Source organism: Pygocentrus nattereri, chromosome 17, assembly GCF_015220715.1.
Source record: "Pygocentrus nattereri isolate fPygNat1 chromosome 17, fPygNat1.pri, whole genome shotgun sequence".
In the NCBI taxonomy this organism is placed as follows: Eukaryota; Metazoa; Chordata; class Actinopteri; order Characiformes; family Serrasalmidae; genus Pygocentrus; species Pygocentrus nattereri.
In genome coordinates, this window is record NC_051227.1 from 11,271,148 (window position 1) to 11,289,367 (window position 18,220).

Here is an 18,220-nt window from a genome sequence, read left to right on the forward strand (position 1 = left end):
AATAACACACATACATGTCCAGAAAAACTTTCAGCAGTCGCCGTAGACAGATCTGTATCACATCCCACAAGCCAGGCTTCAGCAAATCACCAGTCAAAATCCCTTCATGATCCAAAAAAAAAAAAGATGCCAAAAACCCAGCAAGTGACAGCTGAGGCCTCAACACATGTTTACAGTTCACTGCAACTGCGGAGACTGATTCATCCCTATGGGATTCTAGTAGTTTGCCAACAGCAATTCTTATGATGTTCTGGATAAACACATATAAAATAATGCATTTTTACATTACAAAGGAACTTACAGTTCTAGTTGTAGTTCATTTTCAAGTTGATGCCACTTTTCATGGAAAACATTGATTTATATGGTCTGTTAAAGAACCATAAACACATTATTTTAGTGATACAGCCAGAACTGGCAACCATTGGGGTCCAAGCACCTTTTAGATTTTTCCAATGGCCACCATTTATAATGATTATTCATGAAGGGTATGAAAAGTCTGACAAATACTGTGCAGACTGACCTTCTGATGTTGGTATGGTAAGCAATGGATTTTTAGTCAGGATATCTGGAAAGCGCAACATTTTCTGACATTGATTTATTGTATTTTCCTACATTTTAGTCTGTGTGAATTGTTTTGAGTCTGAACTTGTCACATTTTTTACACCTCACCATCCTGGAGACATTTGCTCCCACAAAGTGCTAAATACATGATAGAGCATTCACACACACAGCTTTTTTTTTTTACTGAAAGGTGGTCTTAGATAACTGCCCTGCCCTATGATGTCACAGCAGGTCTGTGTGAAGGCCCAGTTTGGGAGGTGCAGCTTGGCCAGGGTACTTTAGGCAGTGGATGTTTTGGGGGCACAGAGAAAGCAGAAAGGTCTGCATCAAGAGACAACACAAGAGGTGAAAGAGGGACAAGCAAGGGGGAAATATTGTCTCTGGGCAAGTCATTGCTGAATATCAAGGTCCTGCGGGTGTGCAGGTAAGCACGTAACAAATAAAAGAATTGACTGAAAGATAGATTTAGAGATAGACTGATGAATTGATTGGTATATGGACAGATAAGTATGTACACAGACAGATGTGTTTATTTAAGTGAAACTAAGCTAAGACCCTTTTTCAACAGCGAGCAAAGTTAAATATGGCATTTTCTGCAAATTTCAATGGACAATTTATGTCTAAATTTAGCTAATGAACAGTAGTAGTGCTCTCTACAGAGGATGTGTACCTATTTCTACATAGAAAAATCAACAAAACATCAAGTTGACCTTTTTCACAAGATTGTAGATAGATAGATAGATAGATAGATAGACTTAAAGAAATTCACTTAAATAATACTAAATAAAACACAGTGACTCAGAATCTGGACCAAGTCCATCCTTAAAGGAAGGGTGGCGAATTTATCCAGATGAACATTAAATAGATGCAGAGATAAAAACATCTTGAGAATCCGGTATTATGTGGGACACAATCGGTAAACTCGGTAAAGGATGTGTAGAGCACAGCAGAGTTTCTATAGCATCGCGGTTCCAACGTCCACGCTCTACCCAAGAGAAGAAACATGAGAAGGAGTGAACCAGTGAACCACATTGAACCACCTTGAACTAGAGATGTTCACAAGTTGATTGCTGCCGATCCTAGTGCGATCCTAGTCTCAGGTCTTTAGGGTGGGAGAATTTGGCGGAGAATTTTAGTTTAGAGTCATTATTAGCTGCAGGCACTGTGTTATACCAAAGTAAACTCTGTTAAAAAACGGTCAGCTTCAAATTCTGTGCCTCTCGTTTCAGAACTGAAGCGCTACACAGTGGTTTTTAGCGGAAAGAGGGGAAATCATCTGAAATGTTTGGTTAGTTTTCAGTTTTTATGACCATCTAGCACAAGAAGTGATCCATCTGAAACTTTTTTAGTTTTAATGAAGAATTTTCTGCATCCTTCTCAAGTTTCATCTCGATTTGCTGACAACTTTGGTTATGTTAGCTAGTCCAAGTGCTAGATAGCATACTTCAACATAGCCGCACGAACTAGCCAGCGGTTTCAGGTAGCTTTGCTGTCTTTCCTTCAAAAGCCATATTTACTGCATGTAGTGCTTCACTCTGTTCATCAGACTGACGGTTTCTCTATAGTGAAGGGCTTGTTTTTTGAAGCCGTCTCAAGCCTGGTGCTGCTGTGAGCTGCAGGAGAACGCCATTGCAGTAATTACTGCTACTGAGTTTAGCAAAACTGGCAAGTCACACATCCCCATGCTGGTCTAATCTGGTCTAAACCAGTTCATGCTGCTGGTGCCAGTTCAGATGGTTGACCAGCATTCAAGCATCCAAAACACAACTGATGCTGGTTGTGCTGGTGACCAGCCACGCTGGTCTACGGTGTTTTTTGTGAAATTGGAAATTTTGTTCAATGTATTGAAGTTGGCCGTTTTAATTTAATCAGTTCTCATGAAGTCCGAGTTTCTAACTGAAGTCCTTTTCCCTTTTAAAATAAACAGATTAAACCTGGGCTAAATAATTGACTGCCAGTGGCTCTTAACATATGCAACTGCAGCATATATATATATGTGTGTGTGTGTGTGTGTCTGTGTGTGTGTGTGTGTGTGTGTGTGTGTACATACGTAACAATAATTTGACATTATTTACTGGTTTTATTCACTGTGGCCCTAATCAACGACTGTTATTCCATTTACAACCACAGAATATCATTTATTTACCTTAACCTTCTCCTATATCCCTTGTCCTTTATACCTTATCCCTCAACAACAGCATTATTTGGGTCGTATTTTGGGGCAGTGTTTATGTAAGCATAGCTGAAGCCAGAGAGCTGTCAGCAAGGGGATTGTAGCAGCAGTTGAGCAGATGAAAGATGAGCATTTGAAACTCAAAGACAACAGGTGGGTTTAAACCTGGGCGTGACTTCCAGAGCACTTATTAATCCACTTTTTGTGTGCATGCGTACGTGACTGACAGTAGAGACGTTTCAAACCCTCTTGTATGCGCAAAATGAGAAAAATAAGAATTCAGCAAATTGCATTAGATTGCTCATTAACAAGTACAATTTCTGCAGGACACATGGACACAGACAGTCAGAGACAATTCATATTAACGTCCAGAACAATGTGTTAGAGGCAGGGCTATATTAAGGCGTACTGGGACTCGGTCCCAGTTCAAAATTCCTGCACCATTCAGACCATTCAGAGTGGCTTTGTGAAATGGTTCACTGTAGGAAAACATACCCACCCAAATATCTTTACAGTGGTGGTAATAGGAACCAGGGATACAATATAAAAATAGCAATTTTTTAATAGCCAAAATGGCCAGTGAGTAGCCAAAATGACCATACTATGATTCTATTAAAATTATTAAAAGGTGAAATTAGATTAAATAGAACACATTTCCATCAATGTACATATATTTCTCAGTTGTTTTATGTTTATTCCATTTGAAATCATGCTCCTATGTTACAAGGCTTGTTCTGGTATTCCAGTGACTCTCTCTCTCTCTCTCTCTCTCTCTCTCTCACTCTCTCTCTCTCTCTCTCTCTCTACGTCTTTCTCTTTCTGCCAGACTCTTGTGCACTGAGCTTAAGGGCTCCAGATCAAGACTTTCATCTCCTCGTCTCCTTATCTCCAAGTTTCCTCTCCGTCCTCCTGATTGTGACCCCTGTCCTATCTGTGAAAGATGGAAAGGTCAACACAGGAGCTCTTTCTGAACTTTATGATCGTCCTGATCACGGTGCTGCTCATGTGGCTGCTTGTCAAGAGCTACCAGGACGCCTGAGCCAGAATTGAAATGAGCGTCTGGCAGGCTCAGTGCTTCACCTGGTTTGTGATGTTGAAGCTGGAAAGAGAGCATACAGTGCAGCCTGACCAGCAGATGGCAGTGTTTGAGTTGGAAACAAGAAAGAGAAGGCCTTTTTCTGACCTCTCAAGAAATGAAGAGATGGGCCTTGAAATGTAGTGGCTGAGTTCTGTAAAATAGAGATTAATTACATGGATCTTAGCTTCATTTTCTTAAGCTTTGGTATACTTGTTTACAGCTTAGGCACCTCTAACAGTGGCCATTTTCACAGCTCCAATTGATTGACATGTCAACGTGTGTGCTGAAGCATAAGTGAAATAAAATGAAAGAGAGAAATGAAGCCGTGTGTGAGCGTCTGGATGACTGAAACACTGAAATGTTAGCATGGCTAATAATGAGGGCTAGTAAACCATGAATGGAAGCCAATAGGAGTTACTCAGCAAGATGCCTGGCTTTCTGTTGTTAGCCAAAAACAATGGGTTCACATTTACTCAGTGTACCATTCACTGCACCGTTCATTGCATACATGCTATCAAAAGCAAATTACTGAATACCACTGCAACATTTAGACAGACCACCCAGCATATGTTATGTTTTGGATGCTAATATGCTAGTCATAATATGCTAGACCACGCTGGGTGACCTGCTAAACCCGCAGCAGACCGGCTGTAGACCGGAATAAACAGGAATAGACCAGATTTGACCAGTGCTGTGCTGTTTTTTCAGCGAGGCAGTTCTTATATAAGTGGTATAAGGTCCCTGACCCGTGTGACCTGAATATTTTTAATACTGTCTTTGTCAGTCATAATATTGGCAGGACAATATTTAATATTATTAACAACTTGGCTTCTAGGAAAAAATCAAAAACACACAAATTATATATTTCAAAAACCCAAAATGACCACTGAAAAAGTCTTTTAGTAGAAAGTAGTCTACTTTCAATTTTAGTTAGTATTTGAAATAAATGGGTTGTAGGCCAAGTCAATATTAAGTCACCACAGCAAACAACTTACTTCCGGGTGGATAACGCAGGTGTCTCCACACTGCCATGACAGGATTTGTACTAATCCTGAGACTGAATTTTCCAAGAGACGGGAAAAACTGAAATCTCCTCAGGTCAAAATCTTCACCACTTTGTGTTGTTCATTTTTGTCAGAATCCATATTTCATTCCAGGCCTTATAAAGCTTTCCCATCACACTTTCAAAAACATGTCAAACTCCCAACAAAGTAATCCCAAAAATAGCCATCGCATCAACATATCGTCTTAGGTTACGGTCTGGTGCACGTATTAGTCATGTAATAGTGTTTGGCAACTTCATCTTTATCTAGAAGAGTAAAGAATTTATTTTGGTCATTGGCTTCGCCTTCAAGTGTGACCAAAGATAGACGATCCTGCTGTGGGATTAATGCTTACAGCTGTGTTTTAAATCTGGAAAACAAGGAACAACAAGTGAAAACCAATAGATATATTTGGTGCATTAGATACAACAGGTGCATTTGACCATGCAGTATCAAGCACAACAATATTTTACTGGGATTGCCAATATTTTGTCTTTTAAGTTTGTATTTATTGTAAATTGTGCCTTAAATTGAGCTTCTTTCATGTTTACCTGATGTGAGTTATCCATCTGAAAGTATAACCAAGTATTGCATACATCCTGATTTGGCCTATTCATATCAGAACCAAATGCAAATAAGTAGCTTGCTATTAAGCAACCAGTTATTACATTGCATCATATTAGAAATGGGTGTTTGCATATCTATCATGGTGTTACTTGACTACACAGTTGCGTCAGCTTGCTTGTGGCAAACAGATATAGCAATATTCACATTTAGACTCCTTAATAGCCTCAAAAGTCAAGGAAACAAGTGACAATAGGGGGGAAAAGGTGTAGAGGACAAAACGTATTGGTTTTGGAACATTTTGTTTATAACTATCCATAATACATCCTTCTACTGGCATGTCATCTGTCATCTAATACAAAATGATCCACACAAACTACCAGTTGTGTGCGTGATCAATAACTGTAGCCTGGATGGAACAATGGCTTCAGTCACTGCAAATAAATAAATAGATAAATATATAAATGGATTAATGGAGGTTGCTGACTGATTCACTGTAAGCGGTTATCATTGCTTTATGTTGCTTCATGGCACAGAAATTGAAGTACAGTTTATATATTATATATTAACTTGGGTGGCCACACTGCTGGCCTGGTCTGCTGAACCTGGCTGGTGATACATCCTGACTGACAGGCTCACATGGAACTTAGCCATGTTTACCACTGACATTTATGAGTTTGTCAGCTGCTTCAGTGCAACTGCCTTGTGGCAAACGTGACAATTTGCCAAGTTTACATGGACCGTCTGATCACACCGTTAGCCCCACATGAAAATCTCTGCCCCTGTTTGGGGGGTGAGATCCGATTACATGCACTTGTCACAGAAGAGGCCAGTTAGCAATAAATTATTAGTGGTTTCATATTATTAGCTACTGTAATCCCACCCATGACTGCATCTCTGGATCATTGTCAGTATTATCAGTATCATCATATTCCTTTCGGATGTTTCAGGTGCTGCCTGATCATCTTCAGTCAGGGTGAAAATGAGAAGACCTTCTGAACTATGAAGATCATTTTCCAGAGTTTAGATCTTTTGAACATTTCTCTCATTATTTATTATAATAATGACCATTTTTTTGTGTATTTTCCAGATATTGTCCTTGCTATGATGGAGTTACTGTATGTTAAGGCACCTGATCTTTGACATCAGTGACATCAATGCCATAAAGAGTGTTTTGCTTTAATGTGTTTAAAGTGTTTAAATTTAAATGAATGAGTTTATAACACTGCTGCATGAATGCTTAATTATCATATTGTGTCATGGTTAAATTTTAAGGTACATAATCACAAAACCTTGAACTATGTTTATGAAACTGTGTACTGACTGAAGGTCAATCATATGTTCGTAAAATTAAACTTGGGGTAAAAATGTCAACTCTGTCCTGCATCTGACACAGTGGATACACTGCAAACAAATTCTGTAATTTTACAGTAATTATTTACCATAAAATTACGGTTTCCTAAATGACAGTTTGTTGTATTTTGCTATGAATTGTGGGAGCTGATGTCCATTCGGAACAGTTCACTGTGTAATTTACGGTGTGTTCCTGTACAGACCATCCCATAATTACCAGAATTCTCTGCAAAAGCAAAGGAGAAAATTTCAAAAATTGCAGTAACGTAACATTTTAAGTGTTTAATTCTGTTCTGTCGTTGTGTGATGTCTTTGTCCACCCAGTTATCTTCAAAATAAGCAAATCTTTTCTATATGTAATTAAAAAATAAATACATTTTGATCAAAAATCCTCGCTGTCAATTTTTTCTAAAGTGCAGCTGGTGTGTATTTGACTGAAAAAACTTTTACAGTAGATTTCATAAGTACAAAGATTTTAACATGAACTAAGAATGTTGTTGAGTAAGGGACATTTGTCTGTGACAGGGTGGAAATATGTTGTGGTTTAATAAAAAAATGATCTGCTTGCAGTAACAAAATAAATCATGTTTTAGCTTGACGGAAGAATTTCTTGAGAAGTCTAATGACTGTCTAATTAAAATAATGAGCTCTCAATTAAAAAAAAGGAAAATCTACAGTAATTTTTTTGCAAAGTTGTGAGGCTCCAATGGCGCCTTATACTGATAATGACTCGTCTGTGATTTGAATATTTAAAAAAACACAAATTAATCCTCTTTATCACTTCATCACGGCATCACGGCACCGCTGGCATGTACAACCAACATAACAACACAAACTCAAGAGCTCAGTATGTTTATTTATTTCAGCAAGACATCTTTCACATGTTTAGTGTTTGATTTGGTTAGAATGCTTGGATGCAGGCACAGTGTTTTTTCACAGATATACACTCACTGGTCACTCTATCAGAAACCCCTATCTTGGAGCTTCCCGAGCTTTCATGTCCACAACATAGGTGGACATTTATAGACTGTCAGGGGCGTGGCTACAGCAGGGACCCTCCCACAGTCATGGGCTGGAATTGCAGGGAACCAGTCCTGTGACCAGAAGGTTGCCGGTTCGATCCCCAGAGCCGACAGTCCGTGACTGAGGTGTCCTTGAGCAAGACACCTAACCTCCAGTTGCTCCCCGAGCGCCGTGGATAGGGCTGCCCACCGCTCCGGGCAAGTGTCCTCACTGCCCCCTAGTGTGTGTGTGTGTGTTCACTAGTGTGTATGTGGTGTTTCACTTCATGGATGGGTTAAATGTGGAGGTCTAATACCACAGTGTGCAAAACACAGTAGGCTAATGGTTCTGAATGAATGAATGAATGAATGAATGACTTGGAAGCCACGCCCCCTCAGATGTCTGACAATTTAAAAGGTTCTCGGATGCCAGTGAAAATGTTGTAAATGTAACATCCTCAGTGACAAAGGTGCTGAGCTCTTGCATTCACATTAATTTTTCCTGCCTTAATTACATGAATACAATAATCATTGCAGCTATGATTAATGTGTAATCATTAATGTGTACCTAGTGCTGTGTAATACTGTGGATTCAGCCAGGCATGTCAGTCAACACAGCTGTCTGACTGCATTACGTAGCGGCAGTTCAAGAAAGGTACAATTACAGCATTAGAAGTGATTCACACATGCATGGATTTACTGATGTGTGAGAGTTTCCGCCTGCGTTGGTCTTCACAAACAGTGGCATGTAATTCATATGTTTTAACAATCAACACGTGTGTGAGGACTGACTCATCACATCTCAACACATGCATTTGTTCACGACCTTCAGAGCGAAGTTTGCTGTGGAGCTAGGAAGCTAATGTAGCTTTAGCACTGCACGCCTACAGACATCACCACACAACTTGTTTAGTGATCTCAAAGCTCCCATTTCCTGTAAGCGACTTACTCCAGACGCAGTTGATCAGCCAATCGTTTTTTTTTTTATTATTATTATTTTATCTTTTTCATTCAGCATCTTGTGCTTCATTGCTAACAAACACAAGAAGTCCCCTTGAATCTGCGCTCAGCTCTTCATAACGGTTGTGCCAGGCTGTGGATGCGATTCAGGACAAAGGACGACTTAATGTGAACTATAACAATGAACAAGCCTTCACCTGAGCTTCTCTGTGGGCGTAAACTGACCATTGAAGAAGAGAAAGAGGACGGCTAACGCAAACAGATGAGCGACAGCCACTAACTGAACAAGGGGGAGCTACAAGCACAGCGTGTTTCTGCTGGAGTAGCCGGTGCGTGTATAATAATCCAGGCCCGGATGCATAAGCAGTAACTGAAGTGTGAAAATAGTGCATTCAGAAAATCTGGTGGACGTCCGTTGATTTTCTATTGGACAGGCGATGTTCATAAACAGCTCTACACATTTCAATTTCCACAAGTTCACTTTTGCCATATGAACATCAGATTGTAGCTCTGTTAATATTGCTAACTGCATTTTCCTCCGTATGACGTATTTCTATACCCATCAGATGTGCAAACATTGCTTGATGAAAATATTCTGTATATATTCTTTACACAGGCCTTCTAACCTTTTCATGTGAATTTTACAGGAATTTACCAGCAAGAACTGGAACATCTAAAGGGGCGTTCCAGCCAAAGAGTTTAACGTGGTATTTTATTCATATTATGCTTCATTTTGTAGCATTTTTACCCTCTTATATCCATTACATGCTTCATGCAAATACACTAAACAAACACCAGAATCCCTGCGGCGTCCACCAATCCTGACCGCCAGTCACTGATCGGCAGGCTAATGAATAAACAAGCTAGCATTAGCGTAGCTCGTCCCTCGCTCCACACGCGAAACAACAAAGAAGACAGTACTGCTCCCTTTATTCAGCATTAAATGGATGCCGGAGACGGTTTTTTAACCCTTTTATCTAGAGTAAAGAAGCTAAAGTTAGATTAGCTATACAGATAGCTGATAACTTCGCTAACTTTAGCGCCTGTTTGCTGACCTTCTTGTCTGACGGGTCATTTCCATGGTTCATTCTCTTTTATTCATCTTTCTAGCAGTAACGTTAGCTGTCCGGCTTCATGTCGCATTTAACAGCCAACAGACCAAAAGAAATGAAACTGGTGTGTTCTACTCTTTAAACTGGAGCACCTAGCTCTAGCTACTTACTGGGTAAGCATGGTGACAACACATAGTGAGGGTTACATCTAGAATTTTGGCTGGAGTGTCCCTTTAGGTTCTTTCTACGGTTCTGTGTTTTCACGTGGTTTGGCGTCACAGAGCTTATAGATTCAGTAAGTGCTCCTCCTGTGTGTGCTGATGTGAAAACTTCATAGCTTTTATTAGAGTGATAGATATTAGAGTGTGTCCTGGTCCGTAAGTGTGGATGTCGAAAGGTGTGTGTCTGTTTAATGCTAATGAAAAGTACTGAGTGCTGAGTAAAGCATTGAGACATACAGTATGTCCTTTATTTATGTGTGCAGTATGTGCATGTCACTTTCCCCTAGTGTGTACATTACCAGTCAAAAGTTTAGAATCTCTCGTCATATTCATTTGGATTAATAATCATTAAATTCCCAGGCAAAGCGAGTATTTTGTACAAGTTCTTATGTACATGTAAGTTATGCAATGAGCCATTTGGAATAATAAAGTTCTATTAATACAAATGTTTATTACCTGGACAATAATATTTACTTGACGTTTTACAGCTTTTTCGTCTTTATGTAATCATCTATAGCTCAGTCTGTAATTCTGGACATGGGACACTTCACTACAATTTCCAACATTTTTATAGCTGCCTACTAATTAATGGCTGTGAAGTTCAGTGAATCTGCAGCTCAATTGGTTTTATATTATTAATAACGCAGATTCCAAACTTTTGAAGTGTATTTTCGAACTTTTTTTTATTAACTATATTTTTGTTTTATATTTTTTACTGTGCAATATAGCTTATAATGTTGATATAATGTTGAATGGTTATTTGCTTTTTTCTCACTTTTTTCTTTGTTTCTTGAAGTGGAAATATATCTGTATGGTATATTCAGAAGAACAGCCAAATAAACATTTTCTATTCTGTACAGGCTGTGGATGAGGAGCTGGCGCTCTGTGTCAATGTGCTTTCCACAGATATTTGTGCTGATTGAAACTGAGCACCTTCAGCACAAGTGTGGAAACATTTCTATTTTCGCTGTCATATCAAAAGCTCCAAAGATGTGTTTACATCACTACTTCTGCTGTCCCTCATATTATGTGAAAGGTTCATAATGAATGGACCAATAGAAAGAGTCCAAAAGCCTAAAAGGCCCAGTGTAAAATATTAATGAAGCATCATGATACTAAAAAAAAAAACAAGATAGAAATATGACAAAACAAAGCTTATAGACTGCTGATTAGAATTATCTAAGAACTGAGAGTCTTAATATTCTAATGAGCAAACTTGGTCCACATCTGACCCTATTCAGAGGAAGGGTCTTATTCACCTCACTGCTAGATGTGCACCCACGGAATACTAAGCATGATGGTTGGTTGAATGATGAGTAGCAATAGACAAGCTAGTTTGATACCTCAGTTATTCCTTGGGGCTCAGTTAAGAACATTTTGTCCATTTCGGAGGGTTTTGTTATGACAGTGAACATGTGTATAGCTCAGTGGAAAGTGTGCAAAACATGCATGCGTTTTTCCTGGAATACCTGTAGTGGTTTTCTATATGAACAGTTTGTGCGTACATGCAAGTTCAGATGATGGGTTCTTTCACAGTGTTTCTGCAGGCTCTGACCTCCAAGGGTCTCTGTACCGGTTGAAATTGAGGACCTGGCAATGGAACTCAGTGAGTGGCCGAGGCATGGGGGCCACCTCCTCCCACTCAGAGCGTCCACTGTGGTATACCTGCACCTCATCTGTGATCTCATCCGGAGAGTAGTCCCCGCCCAGGATGTAGATCCTGTCCCGCACGCCTATAGCCCCAGCGTTGAAGCCAGCACACTCAAACGAGCCTTCACCCTTCCACACACAAGTGTCTGGGCAGAAGCTATACACTTTGTAGGTGGACAGGTCACATAAGTACAGCGTCTCATTAATGGCCACAGCCTTAACAAGGGTAGCATGGAAGAACTGGCCAAACTCAGCTACTAGCTGGCACCACTGATCGGCAATGGCGTCATAGCGGAAGAAGCAGTCCAGTGATGGGTTGAAGGCTTCTGACATTTCCAGCTCAGAGCCAAGTGCGTAGATCACACTTCCACAAGCTGCTGCTTCTGGGAAGTAGATCCGGCGTGGCAGTGGGCTGACCGACTTCCAAGTGTGGCACAATGGATCAAAGTACTCAACATTTGGCAGGCTTTGTGTGCAGCGTGAGGACCCGCTAGTTTTCCCACCGATCACATAGAGACGACTTAAAGCAGTGACTGAAGCATGCATGGTGCGGGCTTTGCCCATGGCCGGGGCCTGGACGAAGCTGCCCATGATGGGACAGTAGCACCAAACCTCGTCGGTGGCTTCATGCTCAGGCTCTGCGATATGGAGCCGCACTGTCCGGCAACAGTTGCCTCGACAGCCTCCAGTCACAAAAAGCTTCTCTGCAAAGCCAGCTAGGGATGAGCCTGGCAAGTCGGCAAGTCTTGCGGCATCCCGGGGAAGCTCACGCCACCGGTCAGCTGCCACATCATAGCAGAAGGCATGGCGGGTCACCCCGTCCTCCTCAGTCTTGTGCACATAAATGTAGCTGGCTGTGGTGGACGGACGGGCATCCAGGAAGAAGCCACCAAACTCCCTCGTCTGTTCCAGAGCTTCCCCTATCACTCGGAAACACTCCTTCTCATCTCGCAATAGCGGCTCTGATCGGCCCATTTCCTCAAGGAGGGCAAGGGGAAGTTGGTGCAGTCGGACATAGGACAGGAGCTCTGGAAGCAGGTGGAGGCGCTTCTGTGGCTCATGCCGGGTCCAACACAACAGGGATCGCAACACGCTCTCCTCATCTGGGACGCTGAGGGAGTCGGCAGACAGACAGCGCTCCAGTACCTGTATTGGCATCTCCAGGAAGTCCGGGCAGGAGGAGAGCACATGGAAGTTTGCCACAACAAACTCGGTGGAGCGGTGCAAGAGGCGCGGCGAGCCATAGCCCTCAGCGATTGCCAAGAGATGGAGGCAATTAGAAAGGTCAAGGGTTTGGACCAGAAAGTCACTGCAGGCACGAGAGAGTACACTCACCTGCAAACACATGTTTAACATGAAATATTGTCATAACAACATTCATAAATTTGGAATACATTTGGAACTGGAATGACAGATAGGTGTTCATGTTCAACTCTAATAAAACAAATATTTATATTACATAATAATCATTTTTGTTATTTTGTATACAACTATAACTTATAATGTAGATTTACATGTCATAATTAGACACCAGAAGGTGATTTTAGAAGGTTTTCAATCATTCCCAGTATTCCAATCATTTTGGGAGCAAATGTTTAATGATACATAACAGACATAGGCATAATAATATTTTATAATACAACTTATATTTAAAAGTGCCTCGATATATGATCAGAACTTTTGAAATGTCATTTATTCTGGATACTAATTTTATATTAATATTTATTAGGGCTGTCATACAACAAAAATAATCAATACTGATTAATCATTTAAACAAAGACAAAATATTTAATGTTCAAACGGTAAACTTTATTGTTTTTTTGCAAATATTCACTCATTTTGAATTTGATGTCTGCAACACATTCCAAAGAAGTTGGGACAGGAGTGTGTTTACCACTGTGTTACATCACCTTTCCTTTTAACAACACTCAATAAGTGTTTGGGAACTGAGGGCACTAATTGTTGAAGCTTTGTAGGTGGAATTCTTTCCCATTCTTGCTTGATGTACAACTTCAGTTGCTCAACAGTCCGGGGTCTCCGTTGTCGTATTTTGTGCTTCATAATGCGCCACACATTTTCAATGGGAGACAGGTCTGGACTGCAGGCAGGCCAGTCTAGTACCCGCACTCTTTTACTATGAAGCCACGCTGTTGTAACACGTGCAGAATGTGGCTTGGCATTGTCTTGCTGAAATAAGCAGGTACGTCCCTGAAAAAGACGTTGCTTGGATGGCAGCATATGTTGCTCCAAAACCTGTATGTACCTTTCAGCATTAATGATGCCTTCACAGATGTACAAGTTACCCATGCCATGGGCACTAACACACCCCCACACCATCAGAGATGCTGGCTTTTGAACTTTGCACTGATAACAATCCGGACAGTCCTTTCCCTCTTTGGCCCGGAGGACACGACGTCCATGATTTCCAAAAACAATCTGAAATATGGACTCGTCAGACCACAGGACACTTTTCCACTTTGCGTCAGTCCATCTCAGATGAGCTCGGGCCCAGTGAAGCCAGCGGCGTTTCTGGGTGTTGTTGATATCTGACTTTCGCTTTGCATGGCAGAGTTTTAACTTGCACTTGTAGATGGAGCGACGAACTGTGTTCACTGACAGTGGTTTTCTGAAGTGTTCCTGAGCCCATGTGGGAATATCCGTTACAGAATGATGTCGGTTTTTAATGCAGTGCTGCCTGAGGGATCGAAGGTCACGGGCATTCAGTGTTGGTTTTCTGCCTTGCCGCTTACTTGCAGAGATTTCTCCAGATTCTCTGAATCTTTTGATGATATTATGGACTGTAGATGATGAAATCCCTAAATTCCTTGCAATTGCAAATTGAGAAACATTGTTCTCAACAATGTTGTTCACAGAGTGGTGAACCTCGTCCCATCCTTGCTTGTGAACGACTGAGCCTTTCAGGAATGCTCCCTTTATACCCAATCATGACACTCTGTGGAATGTTCCAAACAGGTGTTTTTTGAGCATTCCTCAACTTTCCCAGTCTTTTGTTGCCCCTGTCCCAACTTCTTTGGAACGTGTTGCAGGCATCAAATTCAAAATGAGTCAATATTTGCAAAAAACAACAAAGTTTATCAGTTTGAACATTAAATATCTTGTCTTTGTAGTGTATTCAATTGAATATAGGTTGAAAAGGATTTGCAAATCATCATATTCTGTTTTTATTTATGTTTTACACAACATCCCAACTTCATTGGAATTGGAGTTGTATAATGACTTAATATTTTCATAACTTTGACAGGTGTAATATGATTAGTAATACACTGGACACTATAAATGCATACATACAGCTTTAGGGGTTCATTAGGGTGCATAATTAGGTCTTTCTTAATATATTTTTTAGTCCGTTTTAGCCTTGATTGTTAAAACATGTATGCCTTAAAATAAGCACCAATAATATCAATAAAATATCAGGCATGAACCAAATGAAAATGCTTTGTTTATCATAAGAAAAATATGATAATCCTTCTACTAGTTGGTCGCCAGTCGTACACGATGTCATATGGTTGCAAGTGAGCCAGTCCTGTGGAAAACTAAGCCAATCTAAATTAGGCAACGTGTCATGCTCTAGCAAAAGCTGTAAAGGCTGAATTGAGTCAGATAAATAGTGCACAGTTCAGCCGACGAGAGAGAGAGAGAGAGAAACCATTTGATGCCACAAAAAATGGCGACTTATTAGTAGAGCATTTTTGTCAATTCTAACAACAAATGCAGTATTTTGTATTGTGTACAACATATTTCAACAGTACTGGACATGTACACCATACTGAGCTTAACACTCAGGGTTCTCTTTAAAGATGAGGTTCGGCTGGTCAATTTACATGAGATTCTATGATGAATAGCTTTGATGTCTCACCTGCAGAAAGGATGCGAGCTGAAAGAGCATGTCCACATTCTCTTCCCCGATCTCCATCTCACCTGAGTATGCAAAGTCCAGGAAGGCACGTACAGCTTGTGGGGAGAGATTGCTGAGGGTCACTGTGCCGTCATCACGCTCACGCATGTTTACTTCAAACAAGGCTCTGTGATGGAAACATAATATCAGCTTACATATACCAACAGGGCATTATGGATTGAATATGCTGTACAGAATTACTGTGCAGAATGACTGTCATTACTGTCAGCAAGGGTAAGAAATATAATATGTTTTGTAGTAAATCGCTGTCAGAACAAAACCTTGTATCTCCAAAATAGTAATTTTACTGGAGAAGGAGAAAACCTACTTTACTTTTAATGTAAGTCTGTGGATCCAGAGTTTTTTAGAAGTCATTTTGGACCATTTATTTTAGTCCATTAATCATGAAATTTACACACAATATAAAGGGCAACAGATATTTTCATATTATGTAAAAAAATGGAGATACAAGGTTTTTTTCTGACAACAGCGATATGTCACGATATGGACAATGTCACATAAACTAAAAGAATTGTTTAAGCCAGCTTTATTACACATGTCTATAGCCTAAGAATAGCTCCATTAGTTTGCACTGAAGTCCCTGTAGTTACAGAATAATAAGACTTTGTATGCAATAAACCTGGATTGTAAAGGGTTTAAAGAAAGGTTTGATGACAAATCATATTTTCTCAATTTTACTCTGACCTCAGTCAATCAGCCATGACATGTCTGGCGTCCAATTTTTGCTTCTTGAGTTTGGAGCTGGAGTTAAGAGGCTAATGCTGCTAACAAATTCAAGTCAATGGCGCCAAAATAACCCACATATTCTCTGTAAATACACTTCTAAAACATCTCAACAACAGAAATCATGACGATGAATCTGTCGCATCCATTAGCCAGAGAGATGTGAAGGGAAGTCAGATTCTGTGAGGCAGGCAGAATATGGCACAAGACCTGTTATGTAAAAGGGTTCAGCTACACAGAGAGGTTTTGTTCATTTTTATGTCTCACAGCAAGTCGTACTGCTTCCTAAACCACATGAGCAAGTCTGGGCAATCTTAATGAAGAGCTGGATGAGGTTTCAGCAGGAAGAGAGGGGTTTTGGGGATGTATTTACAGAAATGATTTGGGTGACTTTTCACATTATTAGCCTCGAAGCTCCAGCACTAAACTAAAGGGGCAAAAACTGGACACCAAACATGTCTAGGCTGATCCACTACATCTGGGGTAAGTGGAAACAGTGAACCAGTCCTTGATCCAAGCCTTGCACACTGTTAAAAATGAGAGGTCAGCTCAACTCAAAATGATACAGTAACTGATTACATGGCTTTTCTTGAGTTGACTCGACTTGAGGACACCAGAGTTCACACAGCTCAAACTTCTTAGTTGAGTCAAAAGTTCTCTTTTTTCTTTTGAACCTCAGTGAGGTAAATAAAACGAGCTTATTCTTATACTCAGCTTTCTTACCAGCCAGGACTCTCTCCGTCACACAATCCTGCTGGACATTTTTCCTCTTGGATGTGCACTTACAGATGGCAGTGGCAATGCTGGCGCTTGAATCCACAACCTCCTGTTTGGATGATGGCTTAGTCCACTGCACCACTCAGGATCACATGAAACAGCTCAGCTTTTGTGTCTACAAATTTTTAAAACACTGGAGAAAATATTTGTTGTTTTAACTTTAAAGCTTGACATTGTCTCATGTGGTGCAGCTGTATAATAATTCATCCCAGCATCAGGAGGTTGTGAGTTTGAATCCCAAGTAATGGCATAGCTGTCCATATCTAGAAGCCCAAGAGGAAAATGCTATGTCAGATGGGACTGTGTGATAGAAGGAGCACCACCTAGTGGAGAACCTGAGCAAAAAAAAAGACAAATTCAGTTTTGTTTTGTTGCAGTTGGGGATTAGATGTCTTGCTCAAGGGCACTTCAATCATGTATTGTCAGCTCAGGGGGTCTCTAACCTCCAGCCCATGACTGCCCCTGTTTTTCTTACTAGAATTGTAGATCTCTGACCACAGTAGATATTCAATCCACATAATACAGTCCTAAGAGGAAACTCAGTAGTAGACCTAAGACATGAGAACTCTAAGTCTAACTTAAATCAAATTCATGTGATTTAAATTACTTGCTATATGGCAAGAACTATGCAAGTCAGCTCACAACATGACAGCCAATTGCCTGTGTTGTTCCTCGCTATTCCTGTTCTACTGGAAACGTGGGTGTTGCCTCAAAATCTACATTTTACATTGTGTTTTGCTTGTTTACAAAAGCAGGCAATCAATGTGATGTTTAAGAGAAGCTGACTTGTGTACTCGCCATCACTGCCAAGGACCAAGTGCATTAAAAGGTATTGTACCAAGTCAGTGATGAAGAGGTGAACCAGCGATGAATTAACTGACACTTTATTTAAGCTAAATAGCTTAAAACCAAGGCCAGTGAAGTGACTAACTGAATTTGGAGGAGACACCCACATCAATAACTGAAGCAACAATGTCCATTAAATGGCAGCAGCCCAGGGAGTGGTCGCTTCCCCTTATGCAGAACAGCAGTCACAACAGTATTGGGAGGGGTTTGTTTGTTGCGGCTCAGAGAGACTATTTACTATTTATAGTGCATCTCAGATCAGCTCCTGAGAGGTTTGAGTG

The 18,220-nt window shown here is 40.5% G+C and overlaps 2 protein-coding genes across 2 annotated transcripts in view; one reads left to right on the forward strand and one right to left on the reverse strand.

Moving 5' to 3' along the window:
* Nucleotides 1-799: 799 nt before the first annotated feature.
* On the forward strand, nt 800-4,134 carry LOC108411360 (sarcolipin). Its single transcript, XM_017682883.2, has 2 exons — nt 800-985; nt 3,561-4,134. The coding sequence occupies exon 2, from the start codon at nt 3,675-3,677 to the stop codon at nt 3,771-3,773; it is 99 nt and encodes a 32-aa protein (XP_017538372.1). The 5' UTR covers nt 800-985; nt 3,561-3,674; the 3' UTR covers nt 3,774-4,134.
* A 3,894-nt stretch (nt 4,135-8,028) lies between these two features.
* kbtbd3 (kelch repeat and BTB (POZ) domain containing 3) overlaps nt 8,029-18,220 on the reverse strand; it is a 12,379-nt gene continuing 2,187 nt past the window's right edge. The window contains exons 3-4 of the mRNA XM_037546832.1: nt 15,534-15,699; nt 8,029-12,991 (exon numbers count right to left, since the gene is read on the reverse strand). Of these exons, the coding sequence (XP_037402729.1) occupies nt 11,537-12,991; nt 15,534-15,699 (1,621 nt within the window). The 3' untranslated portion in view covers nt 8,029-11,536. The remainder of the gene's footprint in view (nt 12,992-15,533; nt 15,700-18,220) is intronic.